Genomic DNA, 25,558 nt, shown 5'->3' on the forward strand with positions numbered 1-25,558 from the left:
CTCACTATGCACTCCCTGTTTGATCCTCTTTCTCTTAAACAAATATATGAAAAAGAAAAAACAAACACATTTTCACGTGGTCATATGATATTGTTCAAATCTACTCTTAAAACGATGGAAGAAATGTCCAATTCTGTTCACTGTCAAATGAGTATGTACATTCGATGGTAGTTTTAGTATTGACTATAGGTATGAAGTATCTGGACTGTGGTGAAGGCTGCAGTCCTGTTGAATTCCATAGTCTCCTGGTGTGCTGTGTCTTATCATTCTCCTCTATGAAGCCTGTTCCTTCTGCCTGTGTGTTTCTCTTATTGAATTGTTCCCGGGCCCAGACGCCGTGCCGCTCACTAATATTCCTTAATGATGAAGCATTTGTCTCTGCCAGCCCGGTGCTACGCCAGGCACATGCAGGCGCTGGTATGTGGACGGCTTCAGTATAGAGATATAAGCTGTGCTCTCTTAGACACAATAAGCAGTGAGGCACATCGGAATGCCAGCCAAAAAGAGCAAAAAATGTCTTTATACGAATTTTAAGATGTCTGTCGGTGTCATCCGCGAGGGCTGTTTCAAAGTCAACCTTATTCTGTGGATAACACATACCAGAAGGAAATGGAAACACAAGGAATGGGTGATATCGACCAAAATCAATATATTGAAAACAGAAATGTGCTGATATGTGTCTTTAAATGTCTGTTTAAAGAAGATCTGTTGTGCTTGTTTCTGGTCTATATCTATAATCTACCACACCCATGGATAATTGTTATAATTTGCATATTTTAAATAACAATATTCATCTAAAACAACTTAATATAAGAAACAAGTCTGCAGACTTCAGTGCAGCTGATTTTATTTATTTATTTTTTTTCATTTGTACCAAAATGACTATGCAGCCGAATCCTGTGCATATCACTGATTAAAGAAATTAAATTGGAGAACGAAGTAAGCACAGAGTAGTGGGCATATGCCAGTGACGGGGATTGATTGGCAACATGTTGTCTTGAAAATATGTACAAATCACTCCAAATACAACTTTGTGTGAGTAGATGTTGCAAGGAAATGACTATAACATGGTTAAATGCTCTGAAAAGTTATGTTTAGGTATTGGACAGAAAGGACTGTGAAATTACCCACAAGTTAGCAGAAATATCCCTTGATACACTTGTTTGAAAACATAAGTGTGTTCTGTTAGGCGTGTTCTATCAAAAATGACAACTGGAATCGATCAGTTAAAATCACAAAAGTTTATTCCCTGTTCGATACAATTCTAATACAGAGCTCTGGGTCAGACTGTTGTCCCAAACGGCCTATGTACGCAGGACTTAAGCCAGACGCTCTGACTGCCTGCCTCTCCCTAGACCTAGAGGTAAAACACAACAATATGAATATGCAAATAATATGTGGAGCAGGTTCACGCATTGGTTCCTCCTTCAAACATCTTTCACTTCTATGCGACATCCCCAGCTGCACCGGTCTGTTCTTCCACAGATAAATCCAACTTGGAAACATCTCCGGCTGCCTTATGTCTTTAAAGGAGTTCCTGCAAAGCACACAGCTGCCTTCTGTTATTCAGAACACACAATGTTGCCTTTAAAGTGCACTATTATAGCGGATAGATGATTTCACTGTTAAAGCAATAAAACAGTGTTCAAATCAATGTGTGACTTCATTAAACAGTATGAAAACAAATATATGAATTCAGTGTTTTGGTATATGCGTGTGGTGCACCTAAGAAGCTTTATTACTTGATATATCCTTCAGTTTCATTAATGCTTTTGCAGTTCATATTCTAAATTAACTTCAAGACAATAACATTCACATCCAAGCAACTTCATCCAATCATCACCCAATGGTTAGTAAAGGTTGGCAATATATCAAATTATCTATAGCATTTTTCTATTAACATGAGTATTTTTGTCAAGTTAGTGAAGTTTGCATTAATATACCATAATTAGAATCCTTTTAAAAGTATAGGAACACTCTTGCAGCCTACCCTCAGTGCTTGTGTGTATTGCTACAGTACTGTCCCCCTGTGTGGCAGTTGACTGGGCACACCACTCTTTAGCAGTGATTGTGTGGATCGTCACCACCTTCTGTCTCTCCATCTGCGTGTTTACAGTGACACTTAGAGCTTGGCGCGCTGCAGCCACTCATGATGCTAACAGAGCTAATGAGTGAGTGCTACATGCGCCTCTGTGTAAGTTTGAACATGTCACTCAGCATGGGAGGGCGCGTGGTCCGGGATGTCCCAGTGCCAGGGAAAAAACATATTGATGCTTTTGGCAGATCACGTGTGGTCCTGGGAGAGTGTGAACAGCAGAAGGTTCATTTGGATACTAACATGGTCGCCTGCTATCCCTCTGAGAATAGAACTATCACTATTTAAGTTGTGGAGAAACCATAGCAACCTATTACAGAGATTAAAACATTAAAAGGACAATGCTACTGGTGGGAGGTTCTGTCACCTGCTTAGCCCATTGCTTTGCCTATATATTCCATTGTATAGCATTAAAACAATCTATCTTCTGTGTATTATGTGCTTTCTAAAAACATTAATAATAATAATAATAATGATGCGTAACACATTTGTAATGCGCTTTACAGGCTTGTCGAAGCCTCTCAAAGCATTACACTATAGTCATTACTCATTAGTGGCTCAGTGATTAGGACTACGGCTCTAACCACTGAGCCACTGTGAGCCCCATTCATTGAAAAAACAAAAACAAAACACAGAACAATTCTTTACTGTGAGCAGGGTCACTCTTCCGTGGATCTGACTGGTAACTTGGCCTAGTGTCATCACTTTCTTGTGTCCTAAGAGATTTATACAGGGAAATATTCCAAGTAAAGCAATAACATCTTTATCTCCGTGGGAACAAGCTGGTGGGGGACTTGCATAGTACAACTGTGACACTCTGGAATATTTATATAACAGTATATAATAAACTTTTCCATCAGACCTAGAAATGTCCACCAATTTTGTCTTGTTTTAGAATTTAAGAAGCAGAAGTTTGTATTTCTGTTTCAAAATAATCTTCGTTATGCCTCTTTTTATTCAGTCTTGAACACTTGTTACATTTATTTTTTGGACACTCTAGTTTTCATATAGTAATCATACAGAAAACGAGTGAATGTTTTCACTCTTGCTTCAGCTGAATCAATATTGAATTGATGGGCAATTTTGCTGAAGCTTTTTCCTTGTCTGGTCCAGAGCTGGATTCAATCTTCTCCCACAGTAACAGGATGCCCATGTGACCTCCACAGCAGAGCACTGACCAAACCAGGCTCTGATAACAGCCTCCACTGTGGCTCTGGGCCTCACCCTGTATCTGCTCTGCTTTTGTAAAACACTGCGATAAGACACAACATCCCATCAGGCTAATGTGTTTAAGATAAAGCAAGACTGCACAAAGCACTTGTTTTTCCCAATGTAACCTTTAGTCCGTCAAGCAAAACATTTGCAAACAAATTTATATTTACAATATGGCGAGGAGTCCCCAGCAGACATGGGTTTTAATATTTACAACTGAACTTTGGATCACCAAATCACCAAAATAAAGACGGAAAATTAATTATAATCCATTTTTTTGTGTGTTCTGTAAAAAATGACACTAGGGAGCTTTTTAGGAATGTAACCGATTAAATAAATTCTTGATTAACTAAAAGGGGGATTAGTTTTATCAATGCTCTGTGATCCAACAAAATATTTGACACATACACGGCACTGATAAGACGACACAAGAAAAGTACTAATGCATTGTATATTTGTATGTAAAGCTAATTTGGTCCATGTAAATTCTTTCTAATCCCAATAAATTAATTACTTGAGTAAGAAGCATTGACCAATTAACTACCCCATTAACTAAATGACTAAAGACCCACAGATCTAGTGTTTTCAATCTTGGTTTAAGCCAGTTTAGTCCTGGTGTGGCTAAGTTTAAACACTGAATACAGTTAATTTCATCTAAACTTTTGAGTGTTTTTAAGTCTCTCCTTCACCAATTGTATTTTCTGTGCTAATATCCCAACTTATATCATGCAATTTCGAGTGTACATTTGTCCCAGATTTATAGACTGCTCCTGAACTGTGGCCATGTATTTGCTCGACCTTAGAAGGATGTGCTTTTTGACATTATTTTTAAAGGTTATGCAACACCAAATTTAACACAATTGAATTTTTTTATTAATTGAATAGAAAACCTTTTTAAAATCCGCTCTGTAGCCTCCTGTCGGTGTATTTCCCTTTGGCTTAGAGACTGGAGGTGCCATGAATCTTCAGAGGGAGGCCGGCCCGGAGAGCGGTGCCGGTGAACATTACGAGAATGAATATTGATTTAAAAACAAATTTGACATGGTTTTTAAATCGACTTGAAAATGCATCATTTCAAAGAGGCGGGGGCTTGTACAGCATCAATGGAGCGGAAAGAACTTTCTTGTTTTATGGTTTAATAATATTCTTCTAATGGCCTCTTCCACCTTGAGGAAAAACACAGTGAAACGTTTGGCTGGGCGCGTGTGACGACTGCGTTAAATGCATGTGGTCATATGAGCCAGCGCTGAGATGATTATTGGTTATTGTGGAGCTGTGAGGAAAATATAACACAAGTGATTGTAGTAGTATCACAGAGGCAAAGGCAATAGCAATAAAAGAGTTGCTTTATATCGTTTGAGGCATTTAAAAGATATGCTTTATAAAATAGTGGCAAAACCAGCCTTTGCAAACTGTTACTGAAATTATCTGTGAATATCTCAAGTCGTTTGGGTTTCAGTTTTTTTATGGCATTGTAGACCGTGTCCCAGTGCAAAGCCGTCTTAAATAAATAGTTTTTCCTACTACTACTACTACTACTGTGGTACGTTAATTAAATCCCATGTCAATAGTGGAAATGGTGAAAAAATAAAATGAGACATATATCAGTCATATTTAATCATAATTTACATATATCAGCAGACTGGGGTATCTGATTTTCAAACCATGAAAGGAGGAAGTTGGTAGTTTATATTTTCTGATACCAAAGTGATGCAAAGACAGTGGACTTCTCTTATACATCCAACCAAGTCTCATCCCAAAACGTAACTTTGCAAAGTTCGCAGTATACACCCGAACTGAACTCTAAGCTTCGAATTTGAGCAATTGTAAAAGTTTGTGGCTGGTTGAAACTGTTAAAAAAGATATTGAAGAACTTAATACTTGAAACTCTACCCGTTTATCAGATCAATGTCCTGAAATCCCCCAGTCTCCAAAACAAACGACTGTTGTGCATTTAAACCCTGTCTCCTATATCCCAGAGCAGCCCCCTCGTCAGTAGCAGCAGATAGTAGACAGTCTATATTGTGGAGTGTGTGTTTGGCCCGGCCCTGTGTCCTGGCCCAAGTCTGCGGCTCACTGGGCTGTTAGAGCAAAGTGCCTGGAGCTGGCTCGCTTCCCAGCCTGCAGCCTGACAGAGACGAATCTTTTGGACGCTCCTGTTTTCTGCTCCTAATTGCTCATATCACAACATCAATCCTCGGGACATATTTCAGAAGAGAAAGAGAGAGGTTTATTTCTCACTGTTGCAATGACATCAGCAATAGCACTGTGTAAATAATGAGCCGTGTGCCTGGAAGTTACCCAGTAGTAGAATGCTAATGGTGGTGCATTGTAGCTTGTGTTTTATTTGAGTAAAATGGCGGGTTCATCTAATTCAGTATGGAAATTAATGCATTTACGGTTTAAAGCTGGAATTGGAGCTGACTCTTGTAAATAAATCATTTCTTAATTCAAAACTTTTAATTTTGATAAAATGTTTCGTGATTAGATGTAGAAAGTGGGATGATTTAAACACAATTAGCCCCACAAGAAGGAGCCTTGTGTGACACTGTCCCGCTGTTCTAAGCAGTGCCAAAAAAATCATTCATGTGCACAGTAGTGATAAAAAGGTGGCCAAAAGCATGTTAAAATAACCACACAGAGATTCTGTAATTAGGGCAACAGATCCCTTCAATAAAAGCAGAAAAATAGGTTTTGTTTTTTTGCTAAAGTAATTACATATTTCCAAAACGGACCCCCCCAAGGGACATTCAGAATTATTTGGCCCGCTTAAACTTGAGTTATTTTTAAATTATTCATGTTTTAAAAGTGTTAATAAATATTTTGTCAACTGGGTAACGGGAAAGGATATAATTGTACACTTTATAAATACAGCCAGTGCACATTCTGCCCCTAATTATAGAATCAGCCCACAAGCAAAATTTGCTTGATATGTTGATAATATTTATACATAATTGTAATGTTTTTGATCTGACTTTGACTTTCACAGAAGACCATCATAATAATAATGATCATGCATTAATCCTGTGTGGCAACCTCCTGCTGCAGCCACAGCTGCCCTGGAATAGACTGGAATAGAATGGGGAGTCTGCCATTTTGGCCCCTTTGGCCCCTCTAACTCCCACCTCTCAATCACTCACACAGCACATTCTTACGGGGCAATGTGAGTGTCTTGTCTAAAGACACAACAACAGTTTGCACTCAAGCCACTTCTGCCCCATGAGTATTCCCAGCGGTCTCCCAAGTACTAACCAGGCCCAGCCTTTCTAAGCTCTTGAGATATGACGAGATCATCAATGTCAGAGTGGTATGACCCATCTCGTCTTTTTTATATCTTCCATGTAAATGAAATGTGCTCAGCACAGGTCCATATTTGTGCCTGTTTTGCATTGGCTTTTAACATGTGCCATTTACATTCTGGTCAGCTAAATGACATGTCAGCTCTGAGACAGGTGACATTCAGTGTTCAGATGGGCTCACACTTTGTCCTATTACAGTATTACATAAAAATATGAATGTGCTGCACAGTTCCTGGGCTAATGGGTTTCCACCTGCTCCAAAAGGTCACTGTGCATGATTGTCAGGTGCACCACAAAACACAGCTTTCATTATAACAGAGGAGACTGCTGCTGCTAACAGTCCAGCACGGGAAAGAAAAGTGCTTCCATTTGAATTTATAATGTTTTTATTATATACTGTTTTGATGGTTGATAGTGCAGTTTAGGTCATCTAGTTGTGCTCAGATTTGGTTTTGCTCACTCTCTACACTAAAATGTCCAACCTGATTTTGATAATAATTTAACAATAACAATCATGATACTCCAATATAATGACTGTTTTCAGTACTAGTTATAGATTAGCAGCTCTATCTGGATATTTCACAAATGTTAAAGGCGCAGCTGTGTAATGTTTCTGTTGAAGTCCACCACCTATTTGTCTCCATGGAAATGGCTGGAATGTTCCGCAGTTCCACAGACGGGGAGGTTATGCCATGTTACATCAGAATGTTCACAATAAGAATGCAGGTTTCACAGGTATTTCTGAGCAATGAAATACGTGGACGTAACGTAGATCAGAGAATAGTGTAATATTGTCTTTTAACACATGGACATACTGAAAATGAATGAAAACTGATTTGAAAACATGAATTGCAAATGTATTCACGATTGCGATGCTTGTTAGGGAAATTTCAATTAGCTATTACCCCTCTTGTTTCCGCGCCCTCAGATGAACTAGTATGAGTAATTACAGTTTGAAGTAAGTGCAGCGATTGTGTTGTGGCATTTGTGCTGACCTTAAAGCTGTGGAGAGGAGGACGATGGATAGATGCAGGCTGGCTCTATTTACCTTCATTATTGGACACACACAAAGTGAAGAGTCAATACTCGGTGACACTATCGGACTTTCCCGTCTGTCTCTGCTTACACTGGGGAAAGTTTGCTACAAATTGACTACTTTCTGTAACTAATAAATGTCTCAGAAAGCCGGAACAAATATAGTTCTGTAAATATACTGCAGTTACTACCCCTGCTGCTACTGCTATACTTTTCCTCATTTTTACCACCCATATAACTGCCATACTAGCACTACTATTACCACAAATACTGTATTATCTTCACATATATATCTTTACGTTTACTTCTACCTCTACTGCAGTATCTCTGCTACTTTATACTGACAACTCCTACTACCACAACACACCGTGACTGCGATTACTACTACCACGACTACCACTACTACTACCACGACTACCACAACTACCACCATGACTACTACCACAACTGATACCATGACTACTACAACTACTACTACCACAACTGATACCATGACTACTACGACTACTACTACAATGACTACTACAATGACTACTACCACGACTACTACCACGACTACTACCACGACTACTAAAATGACTACTACCATGACTACTACGATGACTACTACTACAACTACCACAACTACAACTACTACTACGATGACTACTACTACGACAACTACCTCGACTACAACTACTACTACGATGACTACTACTGACTACTACTACCACGACAACTACCACGACTACGACTACTACCACGACTACTACCATGACTACTACTATGACTACTACTACGACTACAGCTACCACGACAACTACCTCGACTACAACTGCTACTAAAATGACTACCACGACTACTAAAATGACTACTACCACGACTACTACGATGACTACTACTACGAAAACTACCACGACTACAACTACTACTACGATGACTACTACTACGACAACTACCTCGACTACAACTACTACTGCTATGACTACGACTACCACGACTACTACCACGACTACTACCATGACTACTACTACGACTACAGCTACCACGACAACTACCTCGACTACAACTGCTACTACGATGACTACTACTATGACTACTACTACCACGACTACCACGACTACTACCATGACTACTACTACGACTACAGCTACCACGACAACTACCTCGACTACAACTGCTACTACGATGACTACTACCATGACTGCTACTACAACTACCTCGACTACAACTGCTACTACGATGACTACTACTACGACTACTACCACGAGTATGACTACAACTGTTACCATGAGTACTACCACGACTAGTACCATGACTAGTACCACGACTACTATTATGACTATGACTACAACTATGACTACACCTACGGCTACTACCACAACTACTATGACCACTACTACGATTACTACTATTACTACTACGACTACTACTACCATTGAAGAACTGACTTATTTGATACATACAAATCATCTGTGCTTTGACTTTCATACTTCAGTAAAAAATATTGTTTACTTTCTTTTTCATTACCAGATGGTCAACAAAGTAACAAATGAAAAACATCAAAAATCAAAATGATTTTTATTGCTGTCTCTGTTTCATAAATAATAAAAACTGAGCATTACTTCCTCCGCAAACATGTTTTTTCCTCGACGCATTTGCCTTTTCCGTCTGTAGTGACTAATTGCAGTAAATTATTAATTCGTCAAACAAGTCTGCACTTAAAACAACACTAATTTGTTTAAATATTCAACATTTCTGCCTTCATCCTGCATTTGTTTTGAAGAATAAACGTTCTAAAAGTGGGTCTGTGGATGTCGGGGAAGGGGGGGCAGTGGGATCAGTGTTAATCCTGGAGGTAGTTTGTACAGATGTTACAGTCCGCTGAGTCAGACTACTTTTGGGTCCAGGGGGAAGGACTAATCTCTGGACTAGATTCCTTTCCTGTTTGGCTGTCTGTCAATGGGCCGAGCATCTGTCCATCTCCCACAGCCCTCCTCTTACACCCCCCCACGCGCACTGTCCCCCGTGGCCCATTTGTTTTACTTCCTTTATGAGCTTTGCGAAGTCGGCAAGCTGTTTTTGGCCTCTTAGCAGGTTGTAAAGGAAGTGCAGAGCGGTGTAGTGCAGTTGTAAGTGTCTATGCTGAGAACTTGTTTTGTTTGGAGTTTCCCATTTAGTTCCTCGTCCGACGCAATTCCTAATAAGAACCACGTGCGTTTTTATAACATGCAAATAAAGCTGCCGTCTTTTTATGATTTGTCAAGGCCAGTTAAGGTCATCATTACTCACACATTACAAGTAAAGTTGTTTTGAAGTTCAATACTTTATGTAAATGATGTATAGATTATATATTGTGTTGATGTGTTCAGAGCGGGCGGTCGTTGGTTGTTCTCTGCTGGAGTCTGCATTAGTTTAATGTGTTGCTGCTGATATGGCTGCAGCTGTGTTTAAACCAGAGAGTGTCCTAATGGACCACTGCATTTCCTCCACTGTAGATGTTTACTTTCTGCTGACCACAGTCTGGACTCCGCACTGGCCTTTTAGAGACACTTTCAGTTTTCAATTAACGTTGTTCGGAAGCATTTTGGGGCTGTGGCATAACTTTGCCAGCAGCCACAGTGACTATCAAGTGCATTACATCATTCACCACTGAAACAAGAGGAAAAGACGGAAAGTCATTGTTTTATCACATACAGGGATAAGCTAGATCTGTACTAGGACTGTCACGATTACACATTTTAAAGTACCATTCATTTTTGAAGAAAATATAGACCATACTGAAACTAATTTATGCCACTGACACAACAACCATGGAGAATTATCTAAAAAAAACTATTACTATGGTTAAAAAACACACACTGCATTAAATACATCCCAATATGAAACACTTAAGTAGATAGTTTCTATTTATAATGAGTCTTACAAGTTATTCAACCCTCTACAGCTCAAATCGAATCGTAGAACAGAAAAACAAGTACACAAGTACAAAGAAAAAGTACCAACGATACATTTTGACCCCCAAACATGATTGCTCCATCTATCATAAATTGAGTCGATATAATACTTATTGTGACAGGCCTAATTTCTACTTCATTTTCTTGTTTTAATGTTGATGCACTGCACTATATCTCTGCTTATGCAATGACATTGAAATCAAGACGCGTGCCCACTCCTCCGAGGTGGGCAGAGCAGCCTCAAATTTGAACTTAGTACCGTTACTTAAAAATAAAGTGGTCCAAGAAATGACTCAAGTAAGTATTACAGGTATTTGGGTAAACTACTACACAAGTGGGAGTAATGGGTGTATCCTGGTTTATAATGTGCAGTCAGTTTGTCGTGTGTGAAGTTGCTCACAGTGGGAAGAGTCACTGAATCTACTCAAGACACATTGTAAAAAATATTACTCGAGTGGGAATAAAAGTAAAACTACTCAGAGATGTGAAATATTATGTTAATTTAAGTTAGTCTATCAGCGTTTGACTTCTTGAGTCTCCCTGAAGATGTGAGACCGGCCTCTACTTTGACAATATTTAAATCTAGGCTCTGTGTACAAATTAAACAGATAAACTTGCCTTGTCTACTCGAGTACATTTACTTGAGTAGCTTTTCAATACAATTCTACTTCTTGGATCTGAGTACTACACCATTGCCTATAACAGCAAAGTACAACAAAGACGATTTTAGACACACAAATTTGACACATTACCTCGCTGTGACTCACACTGTAAAAATCTCTTGTGTTTCAGATTTATAATGAGAAGAAAAGCCAGTTCGAGATCAAGAGGAACAACCCCAAGGACTTAGTGGAGAGAGTGGCTCGAGACATCTCCAAACTGCTCAACAGTAAGAGGAAAGCGCTGGAGGTAAGAAGCACCAACAATATAACCTCGTCTTCCAAATCAACGCTTATTTAAACAGTTTTATTTTCAACAGCCAAACATATGTCATGAGCCATTATACTCTAGTACCAGTTTAGAGGGTTTGATGTCTGTTACCCGAGGCGAGCGCTGTAATCGTTTTTTATTGCGTGAAGGAGAAATATTTTAAAGGTTATCAATTTAATGTTCGCTATTTGCAATACAATTATGCCGACTGCCATATGCCAGCACTGCTATGATGAGTTATAAATTAGGGTTGAGAAACTTTTAACCTTAAGTCAAGAGGCAAGCAGCAGTGATGAGGGCAAATGAGAAAGAATAAATACTATTATATTTAACATAGTACAGGAATTTAGACAAGTGATTGCTAACTGTGCAGTGCTAAACGGAAACAGATGTTGAAATGGCTATTGATTTCATCCAAACTCAAGTTTATGTACTTCCCTGTACCATTAACAAAACATTGCTGCTGTGGTTACTACTACCACTACTACTAGTGCTACTATTAGGCAATGCAAGTTTATCTATACAGCACAATACATACACAAAGTAATTCAAAGTGCTTCACAGAATAAGAAAGACGACAAATCAAAACATAAATAAATGACTACTACTACATCTACTACTACATTTATGACAACAGCAACAACTACTACTACTACCCTGGGTACTATTACGACTACTACTACAACTATGACTACAAATACTACAACTACAAACAAATCAAAACATAAATAATATCGTAAAATTAACATTTAACACAGTGCAGAATAATCTTCATTGAGACTACTACAACTACTACTACTACCCCGGCTACTAGTACGACTACTACTACAGCTATGACTACAAATATTACCACAACCATTACTACAAATACTACTACTACAAACAAATCAAAACATAAATAATATCGTAAAATTTACATTTAACACAGTGCAGAATAAACTTCATTGAGATTACAACTACTACTACTACAACTGCTACTACTACTACTACTACTCTACTACTACCCTGGCTACTAGTATGACTACTACTACAGCTATGACTACAAATATTACCATTACAAACAAATCAAAACATAAATAATTGACTACTGCTACATCTACTACTACATCTATGACAACTACTATTACTACTACTAGTACTACTACTACTACTGCTACTACCCTGGCTACTATTACGACTACTACTACAACGATCACTACAAATACTACTACTACAAACAAATCAAAACATAAATAATATCGTAAAATTAACATTTAACACAGTACAGAATAATCTTCAGGGAGACTACTATTACTATTACTACTACTACTTAGTACTTACTATTTACTACTACTACTACTACTACTAAACTAGCTTACAGTTTCTGTCTTTGTGTGAGTGTCCAAATGTAAGAAGCTTTTCTGCCACCATCGTGACTGTCAGTATGAGTAACTGAGTTGTGGTTCCTGACTATTATGGCAGCACCTGTTGAAATCTCCCTCCCTCTGATGATTTTTAACAATACTGATAGGCACTACTTTCATTTAACAGATATTAGGTGATTGACTTTATTGATTAACAGTTTCACTCAGAATAAACATATACAGCAATTTCAACAAATCTCTAAAGTTGTTTAAACACACAAACCCTGCAGATTTAGGCTGAGTTCTCATTTGAAACAGAGAAAGAGGAATACAGAAAGCGCTCCACTGTGTTTTTAAACTCCATACACCATCACTAGAATCGTTCGGAAAGGTAAAAAGTATCTGTTAACTTGAAAAATACCACTTCATGACATCACAAGGTGGAACAGAAAAATGTAGAAAGAAAAATGTACACTGTCACTTTTTCTTTCTACCTCCAAAGAGAACTGCTATTGCTTTGCCTGGATCGCTCCGTAATATGGCATTAAACTTATCCATCTCCTTGGAGACAAGCAGGTGACACCAAAAAGCGAAGTTACAGGTCATGTCTGTGGAGAAGTAACACCACTCACAGCACGTTTTTCAAGACATGCAATATGTACGTTTAATGGCATACTGTGCAACATTCTGGGCAACCTAATAACATCTCCAAACCAAAGCAGAACCAAGCAGAGGACACACGCTCCACCTGAAAAGTTCCATTGTACACCTTTTAAGTTCCTTTATAGCAGGTCAGTGCATGCCTAAAGTCCATATCTGTCATGGCATGGTGTGTACATGACAGCTTGACTGCTTAAGTGTTTGAATAAATTCTTCTTCTGCTTTTGAGGCTTCACTATGGTTTGAACGGGGTCTTGTTGGACAGTACAGGATTCAGCTCAAGCTCCACGGGGCACACACACCACTGTCACCTCCATCCCGAGTGGAGAAAATCACTCAGGAGGCAGTGAAATGAGGTGAAAAAAGAGAGGAATGAAAATGTCTCCCTGGGGTGCGGAAAAATCAAGCAAACGATGTTCAGAAATTCATAGATTTAAAAATGTGCAGGAGCTGGAGGGAGCAGGGGGCAGAGGAGGAGGAGGGAGGGGGCTGAGGGGGTACAAAAAGTGGTCACAAAGGCACAAAGGCAAGCATGTTTGAAATTCTTATAACAGTATCAAATGTGAATAGTAGCCTAGCAACAAGTCCATATATAGATAAGGCTTCAGATTATAGTCGTTACAGTAATTCTCCACATGTACGTTCATATGGTAACCGTTGTTTCTTCCTTTTGATGTACTCTATGGGTGTAAAATAGGTAAATAATCTAGGTCAATTTTATAATTATTTTGATGTTGAAATTGAAATCACGTCTGACATTTTGGTTTTGGGACAGTGAACATGTAGGTATTTGGTCCATCATTGGTATTGGTCAATTTATGTTTGCTTATTTTTTCTGCTTCTTACCCATAAAATGAGCAGAACATGTTCCCAGGAGCCATCCAGAGGTGATAAGAGGACTTGTTACCTTATTTTTATCTCATCTGTGTAATCCCTCAGTCATCCAGGTATGATCCATTGTAAAAGCCAAAAGTACGATCTGTCATCGGACAAAACATTATAGTGTTTCACTGCTTCACTGCTCATACCACTTCTTCACTTCTGGTCAGATTGCTGTTTGACACTCCCTTATATCTATCTGAAGGGAGGAGCTAAATACACAGAAACTGTAAACAGCTATTGTTTACAGTTTCTGTATGCAGGCAGGATCTGTAGAGCTACACTAAGTGTGCACTGTGCCTGAGACATACTCATTCAGCTCTTAGTGGGTTCTTCCACACCTATTGGCATAATTGCCAATTGTTCTCTTTATTTACCTTGTTTACTTTTAGTCTGAGGATGGAGGTATAGACAGGGGAAAGATGATGTCTATGGCCCCCATTCCTGTTCAAGGAAGGAATGTCTTTCCTAACAAAAATTGTTTAAATCCTCTCTCAAACCATTTCTTTTCTCTGGCTCAGATCTGAACCTCACTATCTTCAGAGGAGTGGTTAGTGTCTTTGAGACAGCAGACTGGGGTCCTGAGCTCTTGCAACGGTGCTGGTACATTCTAAATACTGCATATTTCCAGTTTAGAGAAAACATCTACAGGGAAAACCACGGCTGTGTCACGGGGTCACCGGTCTCTCCTAATTTATATATGGAACAGTTTGAACAGGAGGCATAGACCTCATTTCCAGGCACTCCACCCACACATTGGTATCAGTGCTTCTCAATTATTTTCTATAATGCCCCCCCCCCCCCCCATAAAGAAGAAAAAATAAAATAAATGAAATGATAATATCAAATAAAAAATAAAATTAAATAAACATCAAATGACTAAATAAAAATTAAATAAATATCAAAATAATACATTAAAATTAAATAAATATCAAACTAAAAGAAGTAATTTAGCAATTTGGTACGCCACCTTATATGATGCTCAGTGCTCGCTGCTTTAAGTGACATTCACAAAGCGGATGATTGTTGTTAATATTTGGCACGTTTACGCTGAAAAAACTCCAGCGTCTTATCAGCGTGACTGAGGTGTAATGAGGTGGCGCCTCAACTTATTTGGCTTCATACTGTCCGCTGCCACAGAGGACACCTGTCTGTCCTCGTGTAAACTCGGAGTGATCCGTCCTCTGCAACACAGAGCTCAAGTGGTGTCCACAAACACAGAGGGGGGTGAAGGAGGAACAACATGTGGAGAAAGTCCTCTCTGCTTGTGGATATTCAACATGGGCCTTCAATAGATCTAAGAGAGGTAAAAAAAAAACAGAACAACAGGGAATCTGAACCTAGAAGGAAAGAATAAATATTCCTTACACAGCGAGTGTGTCTGAAAAACTCCAGAGAATTTTCAGACAGTTTGAGATTCCAGACTATTTCAAAACTACAAACACTTTAAGACAGAAACGGGTTCACCCAAAGGACAAAATTCTAAGCCATAAACAAAGTAATATGGTCTACTCCATTCACTGTAGTGAAAAGTGCAGTGAGCGTTACACTGGAAAAACTTAACAGCCACTTCATTTCATAAGAGAATGTACCAACACCGGTGTGAGAGCTCCTCTGGACCCCAGTCTGCTGTACATCTCCATCTCAAAGACATTAACCACTTCACTCCAGCATAAAGAAATGGTTTGAGAAGGGAGTTAAAGAAGCTATTTTTGTTAGGAAAGACGATCCTTCCTTGAACAGGAATGGGGGCCTTAGACATCACCTGTCCCCAATATATAACTCCATCCTAAGACCCAAAGCAAACAAAGGAAACAAAGGCAACAGTAGAGCTAGCCAGGATGCCAGTAGGTGTGATGCCCCCCCCCCTCCTCCCAGATAGATATAAGGTACCAGTAATCTGATCAGAACTGAAGAAACGGCTCGGATGAGCAGTGAAACGTCTTAACTCCTACAACAATTTGTACAGTGACAGGTTTTACTTTTGGCTTTTATTTTCATCTCTTTACTATACAATTTATTGTAAAAGCAGCTGTTTATATCAAAAAGAAAATGATTCAATTCATTTATTTTTGTAACGCCCAAAATCACAACAACAGTTGTCTCGAAGGGCGTTCATGTTTTGGTTGATGGGGGAAACCGGAGTACCCAGAGGAAACCCATCCAGACACGGGGAGAAACATGAAAAACTCCACACAGAAAGGCCTGGGCGACCCGGGGATCCAACCAAACCTTCTGCTGTGAGGCATGAGTGTTGCCACTCAGCCACCGTGCTGCCTACACACAAAAACAAAACAACAGGATCATAATACTGATAAATTTTAAGGCATTATGAGAACCATAGGGAAGCAAGCATAGGGACATAGACAGTTGTACTAAATCCCTGTAGGGCTATCTCAGACAGGTCTGTGTCATAGAAAGGACTTAGGCAGGCGAGGCTAACGGTTCTAAATTCCTTGTATCAACAGCGTATATGCATAAATGTACTAGAATATATATATATATATATATATATATATATATAAAATATAATTATACTTTACATATTATTTTAGGCTAGGTTTAATGTCAGTTGCCTTTCCTATAGCTCAACCCTCATTAATCTAGGCTTGGGACTAGCTCTGAGTTAAATAGTGTCTTCCTGTGACTGTATTCAATTTAGGATTATTTATTTTGAAACACTAACCAACAGGTGATATGTTTAATTTCGATTTATAGGAGTAAAATTGTGGACAAATGCATTTCTGTATTATTCATTCCGAGGAAGTGAAACGCGGTGAGCAGATAAGGAGGTCTACTGCTGGCCACATATTCACTGTTTTAATATTCCTGCCTGGTCCTACCCCTGTAATGGTGATTTAACTGCTACACATAGGAAAAGATGGACCCACATGCAGCAGCGCACCATTTGTAGCAAGCCCATTAAAATACTGCTTATAAAGTCGCTGGGCCTGATTTATATTACTGACACAGATTTGAAATAGTGCTTATGGTGTGGAGGGAGGGAGAGAGGTTTCACATTTAGTCTTAATACTTTAAATAATGAGGATTTACTCGGCTGTATACCTGCTCTGACTCTGACTGAATCACAATGAATTGCATCTGTAATACTAAGAAATAATTTATGACAAAACGGCAGATGTTGCGTCATTTATTTCTACAAACAAGTTTATTTCAAATGCGGTTTTATTTCTGTTTTACGATCTGATACTCCCGCTTTCCGTCTTGCCTCTCTTTTAGCGTCCTGCGTAACGGTAAAAATGTCTTGAATTACCGGTGTTCTCATGGATTGAACAACGCCGCTTCTCCACAGATCTAACTAGACCTAATGGAGGCAGTGATGGTCTTTCATATATGGGTGGATTGAAATATTGCGAACAAGATCGATATGTCTTTAACCTTATTAAGTATAGTGGGATAAATGCGATTGGTTCTGCTTCCATCACAGTGATTTCGAAGCTTTAAATTGCTACTACTTTTGGCTCATGTTTTGTAGTGGAAGGATTTACTTAAGTGTAGATCTGGTGCTGCAGCGGATCAGGTCAAGTGAACACGCAGATAGAGTAACACAAAGACCTCATCGCTCTGAGCAGATTAGAAAGACTAAAGACTAAACATGACAGCTATAGGAATTGTGTTACTATTTATTTCATTTAGTTGCGGGGATATATCTGCAAACATACAATACATGAATAAAATTTTGCAGTCATGTGTTTGTGAGTAGACCCCATCTTGTGTCGTCTGGGCTCTCTCGCCCCACCCCGATCATGACCTCTTATGCAAAACGGATTTTTCAGAGCTTTTAATTGTATTTGGAGTGATTCGTACATGTTTGAACACTTTAATCGCTTATTTTCAAGACACCCTGTTGCCAATCAATCCCTATTTTCACCGCCACCAGCATACCCCCACTGCTCTGTACACACTTCATTCTCCAATTTTATTTTCTTAATTGATGATACGTGTAGGATTCAGGAGCATCGCATAGTAATTTTTGTACAAATGAAAAAAAAAAAACATTCTGGTCCTCGCTATTGTGATCTGAATCTATCCATAGGAGGGTCCGACAGCTCCACGGCCCCAAATGTCCAAATTATAACATAATGATCCATGGTGTCATAGATTATAACTATAGCAGACGCAAGCACAATAGGTCTACTTTAAATATTCCGTAAAATAGTGCTACCATTTCGTCCTCTTGAGTCTATACTGAGCATCACCGTTACACGCAGTTTCCCTATTCTCTTTGTTTAATGTATCAAAGCAGCGGCCCTCGACCTGCTGCTCTTCCTGACAAAGCCTTTAACTTCAGAGGACACAGACACACACGCTGATGTCATGTACAAAATGGCTAACAAGTGTTTTTTTCCAGCATAAATAATATATGAGTGTTTATAGTGATATCAGCGGTCTCAGTTTGTCCTCACTGCATTAGATGTTGTGGAGTAAAAGTAAAATGGAGGAGCAATGGAGCTAAAGTTTGGGCTGATCACTACACATGATCACAAAATCTGTCTATTTGAGGCGTAATCATTTGTACCGCGAGTTAATTTGTGAATTTTTGCTACAGCTTAACTGCAATTTGTGGACCTGGGCAAGTGTTGGTAATCAGCCACAGGACAAATATTTATTATTGGTTGAAAAAATCCATATAACAATTCCAATGTTTTTATTTTTTAAACTCAAACCTAAACACTACAACTGTAATTCATGGTCCTTGCTAGAGATCGACATAAGCAAATATCAGTTAAGGTACACTTTATTGTCCCCATAGGTAAATTTGTACTCTGCATTTGACCCATCCTGTGATTTGCCCCAGTGCCATGCCCAGGAACCCATTTCCAGATCTTGAGCTAGATTTGGTTAATACTATGTTATACTGCCTAACCTGTGGTGCATGTTTTGTGTTCTGTCATAGATGCAAAATCCTATGTATCAATATCGGCTGAAAACATCCCTATAACCATCTGCATCTTGTTCTACTTTCAGTCAGTCTAATATTGAGATTTTCCCACCTGGAGTAGTTCCGTGTTCCCCCTGAAGCAACAGTCAGACACATAGCATGTTTCATTCCCATCGAAGCCTTAAGAGCAGGATTGCGGAAAGCTCTTAAGTCAGAATTTCACAGAAGGGACTGGTGCAATAGAGAAGGGACTAAGGTTGGTCTAATCCAATTATACAGATCTCAATAGTGTTCCAATAGGGTTTAGTACCGAGGCTACAATATGGCTGCCGCTGGGGCTAAAGTACACGCAGCAAGTACATGTGAGCAGATGAGCCGTTGAGTTAAAGCTAATATAGAATATAGTTAATATGTTTACAGACTGTGCATGTCCTGAAGGCAGTATTGTTATGATTATGGAGGCGCTTCTTAGTTGTACAAGCAGACGATTAATAGGGTTGTTCCGATAACAATACTCGTGTCTGCAACATCTCCGATACAGCACATTTTTTCAGGTATTGGTATCGGCAAGTATTGTGTTTTTCGAGAATGGCTAGTGCAACCGCTAGTGCCCAGTGCGGGTTAAATGCTGGGACTGTGGATGCTCTGCAGACACTTTAAACACGCTAATAAAAAGAGAAAATACATTTGTGTTACCTTTTTGACACTTTCATTTAACCTTTGGTGTGGACGCTGAACTTGGTAAAATAACTATGGAGAGTGTATAATTATCCATGTGCTCTGAGGATGAGCACATTTTACCAGCCTGTCTTTATCCTCGCTCTGTGGTAGAAAGCGACCATGTAGAAACTAAAAGTGCTTAAATCAGCACAACTCAACATCAAGCCTATTATATATTTGACTAATACTTAAGTCCTCAAAATTACTCTTGTAGATTTTCTTTAGAGATAGCCTTAGTTTTATTTTTGCTCTTGTACTGTAACAAAATTGAGTGGCTTAACTTCTACTTCTTCCCACTGTGGTATCGGACGGGTATTGGTATCGGTGAGTACAATAAGATGAAATGACAGTATTGGATTGGGAAAAAAATTGTATCCGAACAACACTAATGATTCGCCCGGAGATGACTTATGATAGTACTGTACAAATGTTGTTATTCTGTAATAGCGTAACTGAACTAATGGCATCTTTATAATACAATAAAAACAATAAACCTACAAAAATGTAAATTGAATATATTTTCCTCCTTGTGCTGTTGTAAATGTGTGTGTGTGTGTGTGTGTGAACTGATGTGTGGTTCTTTATGTGATTATTTACCATTTAGCTGTGACAATTCTACTGACAATATTAATTCACAATTACTAATCTGGCAGTTTCTCAACAGAAGCTGTGCCTGTTTGTTCTCTTTTCATATTTTTTCAGCTTTCTGTTATGTGCAATATTTTAAGGATCTTTCTCCTTTCAAAATATGCAATATTGTGTAAAATTTGTAATCACTATGGCAACGGCCCTAATGTTTTTAGCATTTCAAAACCCATAGATACTTCCAACCAAGATCACATTCTTCTTTTTGTCAATAACGTATATAAAGGTCTGAGTCATTTTTGCTTTGTCAGTTAATGGAGGGTAAACACACAGTGAAGGTGTAGGTTTATTTTTGACAGTGTTAATCCATCAGGCAGTGTGTATTTTGTCTGTTTTAGATAGAGCAAACCCAGGCATCGGTGTGGGGTCAGGAGAGAGGAGCAGAGGTCTGTCTGTCATGTGTCATCATGTTACACCCATTCATAATTCACCGGGACACTTAACCCTCACGCTGGTGTCTCTACAAACAGGTGGGGCACAGCACAACTGGGCCAAAATGTAAAAGTGAAAACCTGTACCTGCCTTCATGAGTGTTTTGACAAAGACTGATACAGTATTTTTCATAAACTCTGGGCATTTAACGAGCTGAAGTAATGTTCAAAATTAACTTCTCTATAGGCGCTTCTTTGATTAAAGTTTCTGACTAGAGCAAGTTAACAAGCCTTACTCAATACAGTGTTGGATCAGTATTTATACAGTTGACTTTTGTTTACTCAACTGGAAAAATGGCCTCGCCTAAATCTTACTTGCTTACTTGCTTTGTCTGACTAGAGTAAACTTAAAAAAAATGTACTGCATGCACTTTGTTTGGTGAATATTGCGAATATTTCAGTATTTTTGGGAGTATCAGAAGAAATTTTGTCAGTCCAACAGAAATGTGCTAGTAAAACATGTCTTTGAGTGTGTGAGCTTTATATCAGACACATGTTAAATGGATTGTGTCAACAAGAGTAAAAGATAAGAAGTGTGACAAATGTTGTGTGGCAGATAATTGTATTTATTTGAACATATTAAACATTTTATTCAAACACGTAGGTGGACTGTGAAGCGAGTCTCATTCAGTTGACGCATTAACATTGTGACAATTTTAGTGCTTTTTTAAATGTTTGAGATAAAAAATTTTGACCCCCTGATCAGATTTAGTTTAGTGCTTTGCTCATTGATTCTGCCAAAGTCTGCTCTGTTTCTCAGTCTTTTCATTGGTTTGTTTTATTGTTCTTTTTCCTTTTTTACTCGTAATCTGCCGTGTTCGTTTTGACCCAAATGCACCATAGGTTTCTCTGATTGGTTAATCTGCCTGTCACTCACACCTAAGGGAGACCGGATACATTCCAGACCCTTATATGTTTGTGAAGTAAACGCCTGTGGTCTTGGCTGGACAAAGATTTAATATGACTCAGTACCTCCTCAGAAAACCTTATTGCTTCAGTAGTTTTAACCGTGTGCCCACTATACATTCGTGCACACGTCTTGTAATGACTCAAGTCTCTCAGAGCTCTTGAGTTGTGCCATTCTCTTAGAGCTCTTGAGTTTTGCCATTCCCAGCAGCAGCAGCGTAATATACAGCAACAGCTGGTGTGCCCACAATGAATTACTCCACTGACGGCAAGTGATTATGTCCCTCCTGTTGGCATCAAACAATGACAAATGAAGGAGTCTGGCTCAGTTCAGAGAGATGGAGATTTCCCCCAGCCCTCTCCTCTGCACCTCCATCTGCACTGGCATTAGGTCATCCCTTATGGAAATGTAGGGACTTGTCTAATTGTGTTTATTAGTTCATATGTTTAAGAGGAGTGTTACAGGAGACCAAAATACTATTGTAAGGCAGCGCAAATGATCAAGATTCACATTGACAATTATTATTAAAAGTGTACTGTTGTGGTATTCTGTCTGAGGTAATGTGACCATTTACCTCAGACAGAATATGTAAATTAAAAACACTGTTGGCAGGCGATTTGATGTAGGTTTACTTAAAAGTTCAGCAAAAAAGTTCAACAATGAAACCAAAAAATGCTCCAGGAATATCTGACAAAAATTAGGGCTAGGCACGTTAACACGTTTTATCGCTTTAACTCAAAAAATCATTAATTGTGATTTATTATTTTGTCGTGCAAAAACTGGATCAAAGGGCCCCTCCGGTCTGTGAGTCGCTGTGCTTACCCTTTTCCTCTCTGTCTCTCTGCTCAGCACACTCACACACACTCACACACACCCCCACACACCCCCACACTCACACACACACACATGAGGGGGTGAGTCTGCTGTGTCTGGGCACTGGACATGACTAAGAGGGCCCTGCTGTACATAAAGTGCGACAGGGATGAGTCCAACCTCAAAGTTTCTAAACTATTCAAAAAGAGTTAGTGATCATGGAGCGTGTAGAGAAATGGCCATCTATCAGCGGAAATGCGCGGAGTTTACTGCTCGTGTCAATGTTTGCTTTGAAAAATACTGAGATATTCATGTTTAGTAAGTAGAGACCTGGTTTGAACCAGGAATGCACCAGAACTGAACCAGGACTAAAGACGGACTAAGAAGGAGAACTGATCTCTAGATTTGAATCAGGACTAAAGCAAGACTAAACCAGGACTCTGGGTCATCGTTCTGTTAGCCTCATAGTGCACAGAAAGGACAGTCGACTTTACACAACCACCACAGAATTAGAGGCTATTTGAGTTTCAGCTTCAAAAGTTTAAATAACATTCCAGTCCTATGTTTAATTGTAGACATTAGAAAAATAATAAAATGGGCTAATACTGAACCTTTTGATATTATTTGGACTTCAAGATGCATTGAAAGCAAGCACTGGGCAAATACTACAGTATATTTAGCCGTAAATGGTAAAAAGCTATTTAGGAGCCAAAAAACCCTAGTACATTCGTCTTTGACCTTTGCATGTGACATACGATTATTGAGGGTTAATTTAATTGTGATTAATCTCTAATGAAAATACACTGGTTAAAATGTAAAAAGTCAGTTTAATCAGAATTTAGACAGCTTGACTGTACAATGACCCATTTTTGTGCGATTACCTAAAGTTTGTTGCTCTTGTCTGTTATTTAGAAGCCATTTTGTTTCCTCCTCTATGCTGCGATCCACATTCTTAGCGCTGACCTCCCTAAGGCTCCCTCTGTCACTGTGATACAGCCAGCTCTCGTCGCTCTGGCCTGTGTTCATTTACACAGCCTAATGAATTACAAGGACTTCATAATTAAGTGTGTGTGTGTGTGTATGTGCTGTGAGGAGGTCAGATGGCTGGAATAGCTAATCAACCCAATCAACATTTAGCAGTGACATGTTAGCAGTCCCGGGAACATTTTGTGTATGATGTTGAATAAAGCGACATATAGCCCCGGCTTCCTCCCATTATTGCCTTACGAGAGGAAAAAAAAAGTGTAATTTAAAAGCCGGCAACAGTGGCAGAGTAATTTGGTTTTCCCATTTCCTGTAGGCCTTTTAGGAGCGGTTATAACTGTGCAGGTCCCACCAGGGAGACACACGAACTAGGCCAAGCTCCACTTGCACTGAAATAGAAAACTTTACCACTCACTTTGCCTTAATTGGTTAAAAATTAGTCATTCAATCAAGTTCCTCTGGGTTTACAAGTGTGTCATCGTGTGAGGTTGGTTGTCAAGTTTCCGAGATGGAGCAGAAGGTGTCTGAAGAAGGTTGATAAAAAATATATGACCCCGTTTAAAATTTGGGGTTAGCCTAATTTGCGATTTCCAAGGTTGTATCTCTGGCACAAAGTAGCTGCATTAAACTTCAAGGTTGACTTTTACTATTGCTAAGGAAGTCTCTGAATACATTTGTCTTTGATCATGCTTTAACTAACTAACTTATTTTTGGGAGCTAGCACAGTTGTATACCAGTACTTTTTACCTTGCCAGATTGTATTTTTAATCTTTTTTATTATTATTATTTTTTTAACAGCTCCTTTTACCTTTATTTCAGTACAGATTGGCAATTCTAGGGTTGAAATCATCCAAATGATTCTAGTGAAGGTGTGTGGACTTCCAGTATTGTCACATGACATCATAAGGTGTAACAGAGTAAACAGTGTGAGTGCAGGAAATATAATTTATAAATATGCAGGATTTGTGTGTTAAACATGTGTGAATGGAGCAAAATAAATTCCAGGTATGTTTTTAATGAAGAAGCAACATTATAACAGATTATAAAACGACACAATATGAGCCCTTTAATTATTGTATCAAATGCAATTAAATTAAATCAAACATGAAACATATTATATAGAAAAATACATCGCAAGATTATTCACAATCAAATCAAAACCATAACTCAAATGGTTGTAGTTGGCAAATGTCAAAGACAGAAAAAGAACTAACTTTCCTTCTATATAAAACCTTGTAAGGCTGTACTTCTACTACTAGATCTCTAGAAACAGGTTCAGATATGCATGGGATTCTTGTATTGCTTTAGCGTTTCATATTTCAGTCTTCTCTCTAATATTAATGCTCCTGGCTATGTTTTAATTGCTCTCTGAACAGAATCCTATCTTAAAATGCAAATCGCAAATCTAATCGCAATCATAATGCTAGTCTTACAAATTGTAAAAAAGATATTTTCTGTAAAATAGATAAGTGATTTGAGGCCTTGTTTTGTCCCACAGCAAGGAAATTCCAGTGTTGCCACGCAAAATACAAGAATATATGCAATAAAATATAAAGATGATTATTAAAATTATTAAAAATACCCCTATTATGTATGGTCACTTTTTAATATAGTACTTTTCCACCTTCAAGAAACCACTCACCCATTCACACTCACCCATTCACACACACACATTCATACACCAGTGTACACAGACACTGGGGGTGAGGAGGGTTAAGTGTCTTGCCCAAGGACAAAACGACACTATTCATCTATGGGAACTGGAA

General features: G+C 38.7%; 1 protein-coding gene across 1 annotated transcript in view; it reads left to right on the top strand.

The window, feature by feature from the left end:
* The window catches only part of cacna2d2a (calcium channel, voltage-dependent, alpha 2/delta subunit 2a), a 207,441-nt gene that overhangs the window by 36,895 nt on the left and 144,988 nt on the right, over positions 1–25,558 (top strand). Inside the window, exon 3 of the mRNA XM_055221612.1 lies at positions 11,370–11,486. Coding sequence (XP_055077587.1) covers positions 11,370–11,486 — 117 coding nt within the window. The remainder of the gene's footprint in view (positions 1–11,369; positions 11,487–25,558) is intronic.

This window comes from Periophthalmus magnuspinnatus, chromosome 5, assembly GCF_009829125.3.
Source record: "Periophthalmus magnuspinnatus isolate fPerMag1 chromosome 5, fPerMag1.2.pri, whole genome shotgun sequence".
NCBI lineage: Eukaryota > Metazoa > Chordata > Actinopteri > Gobiiformes > Gobiidae > Periophthalmus > Periophthalmus magnuspinnatus.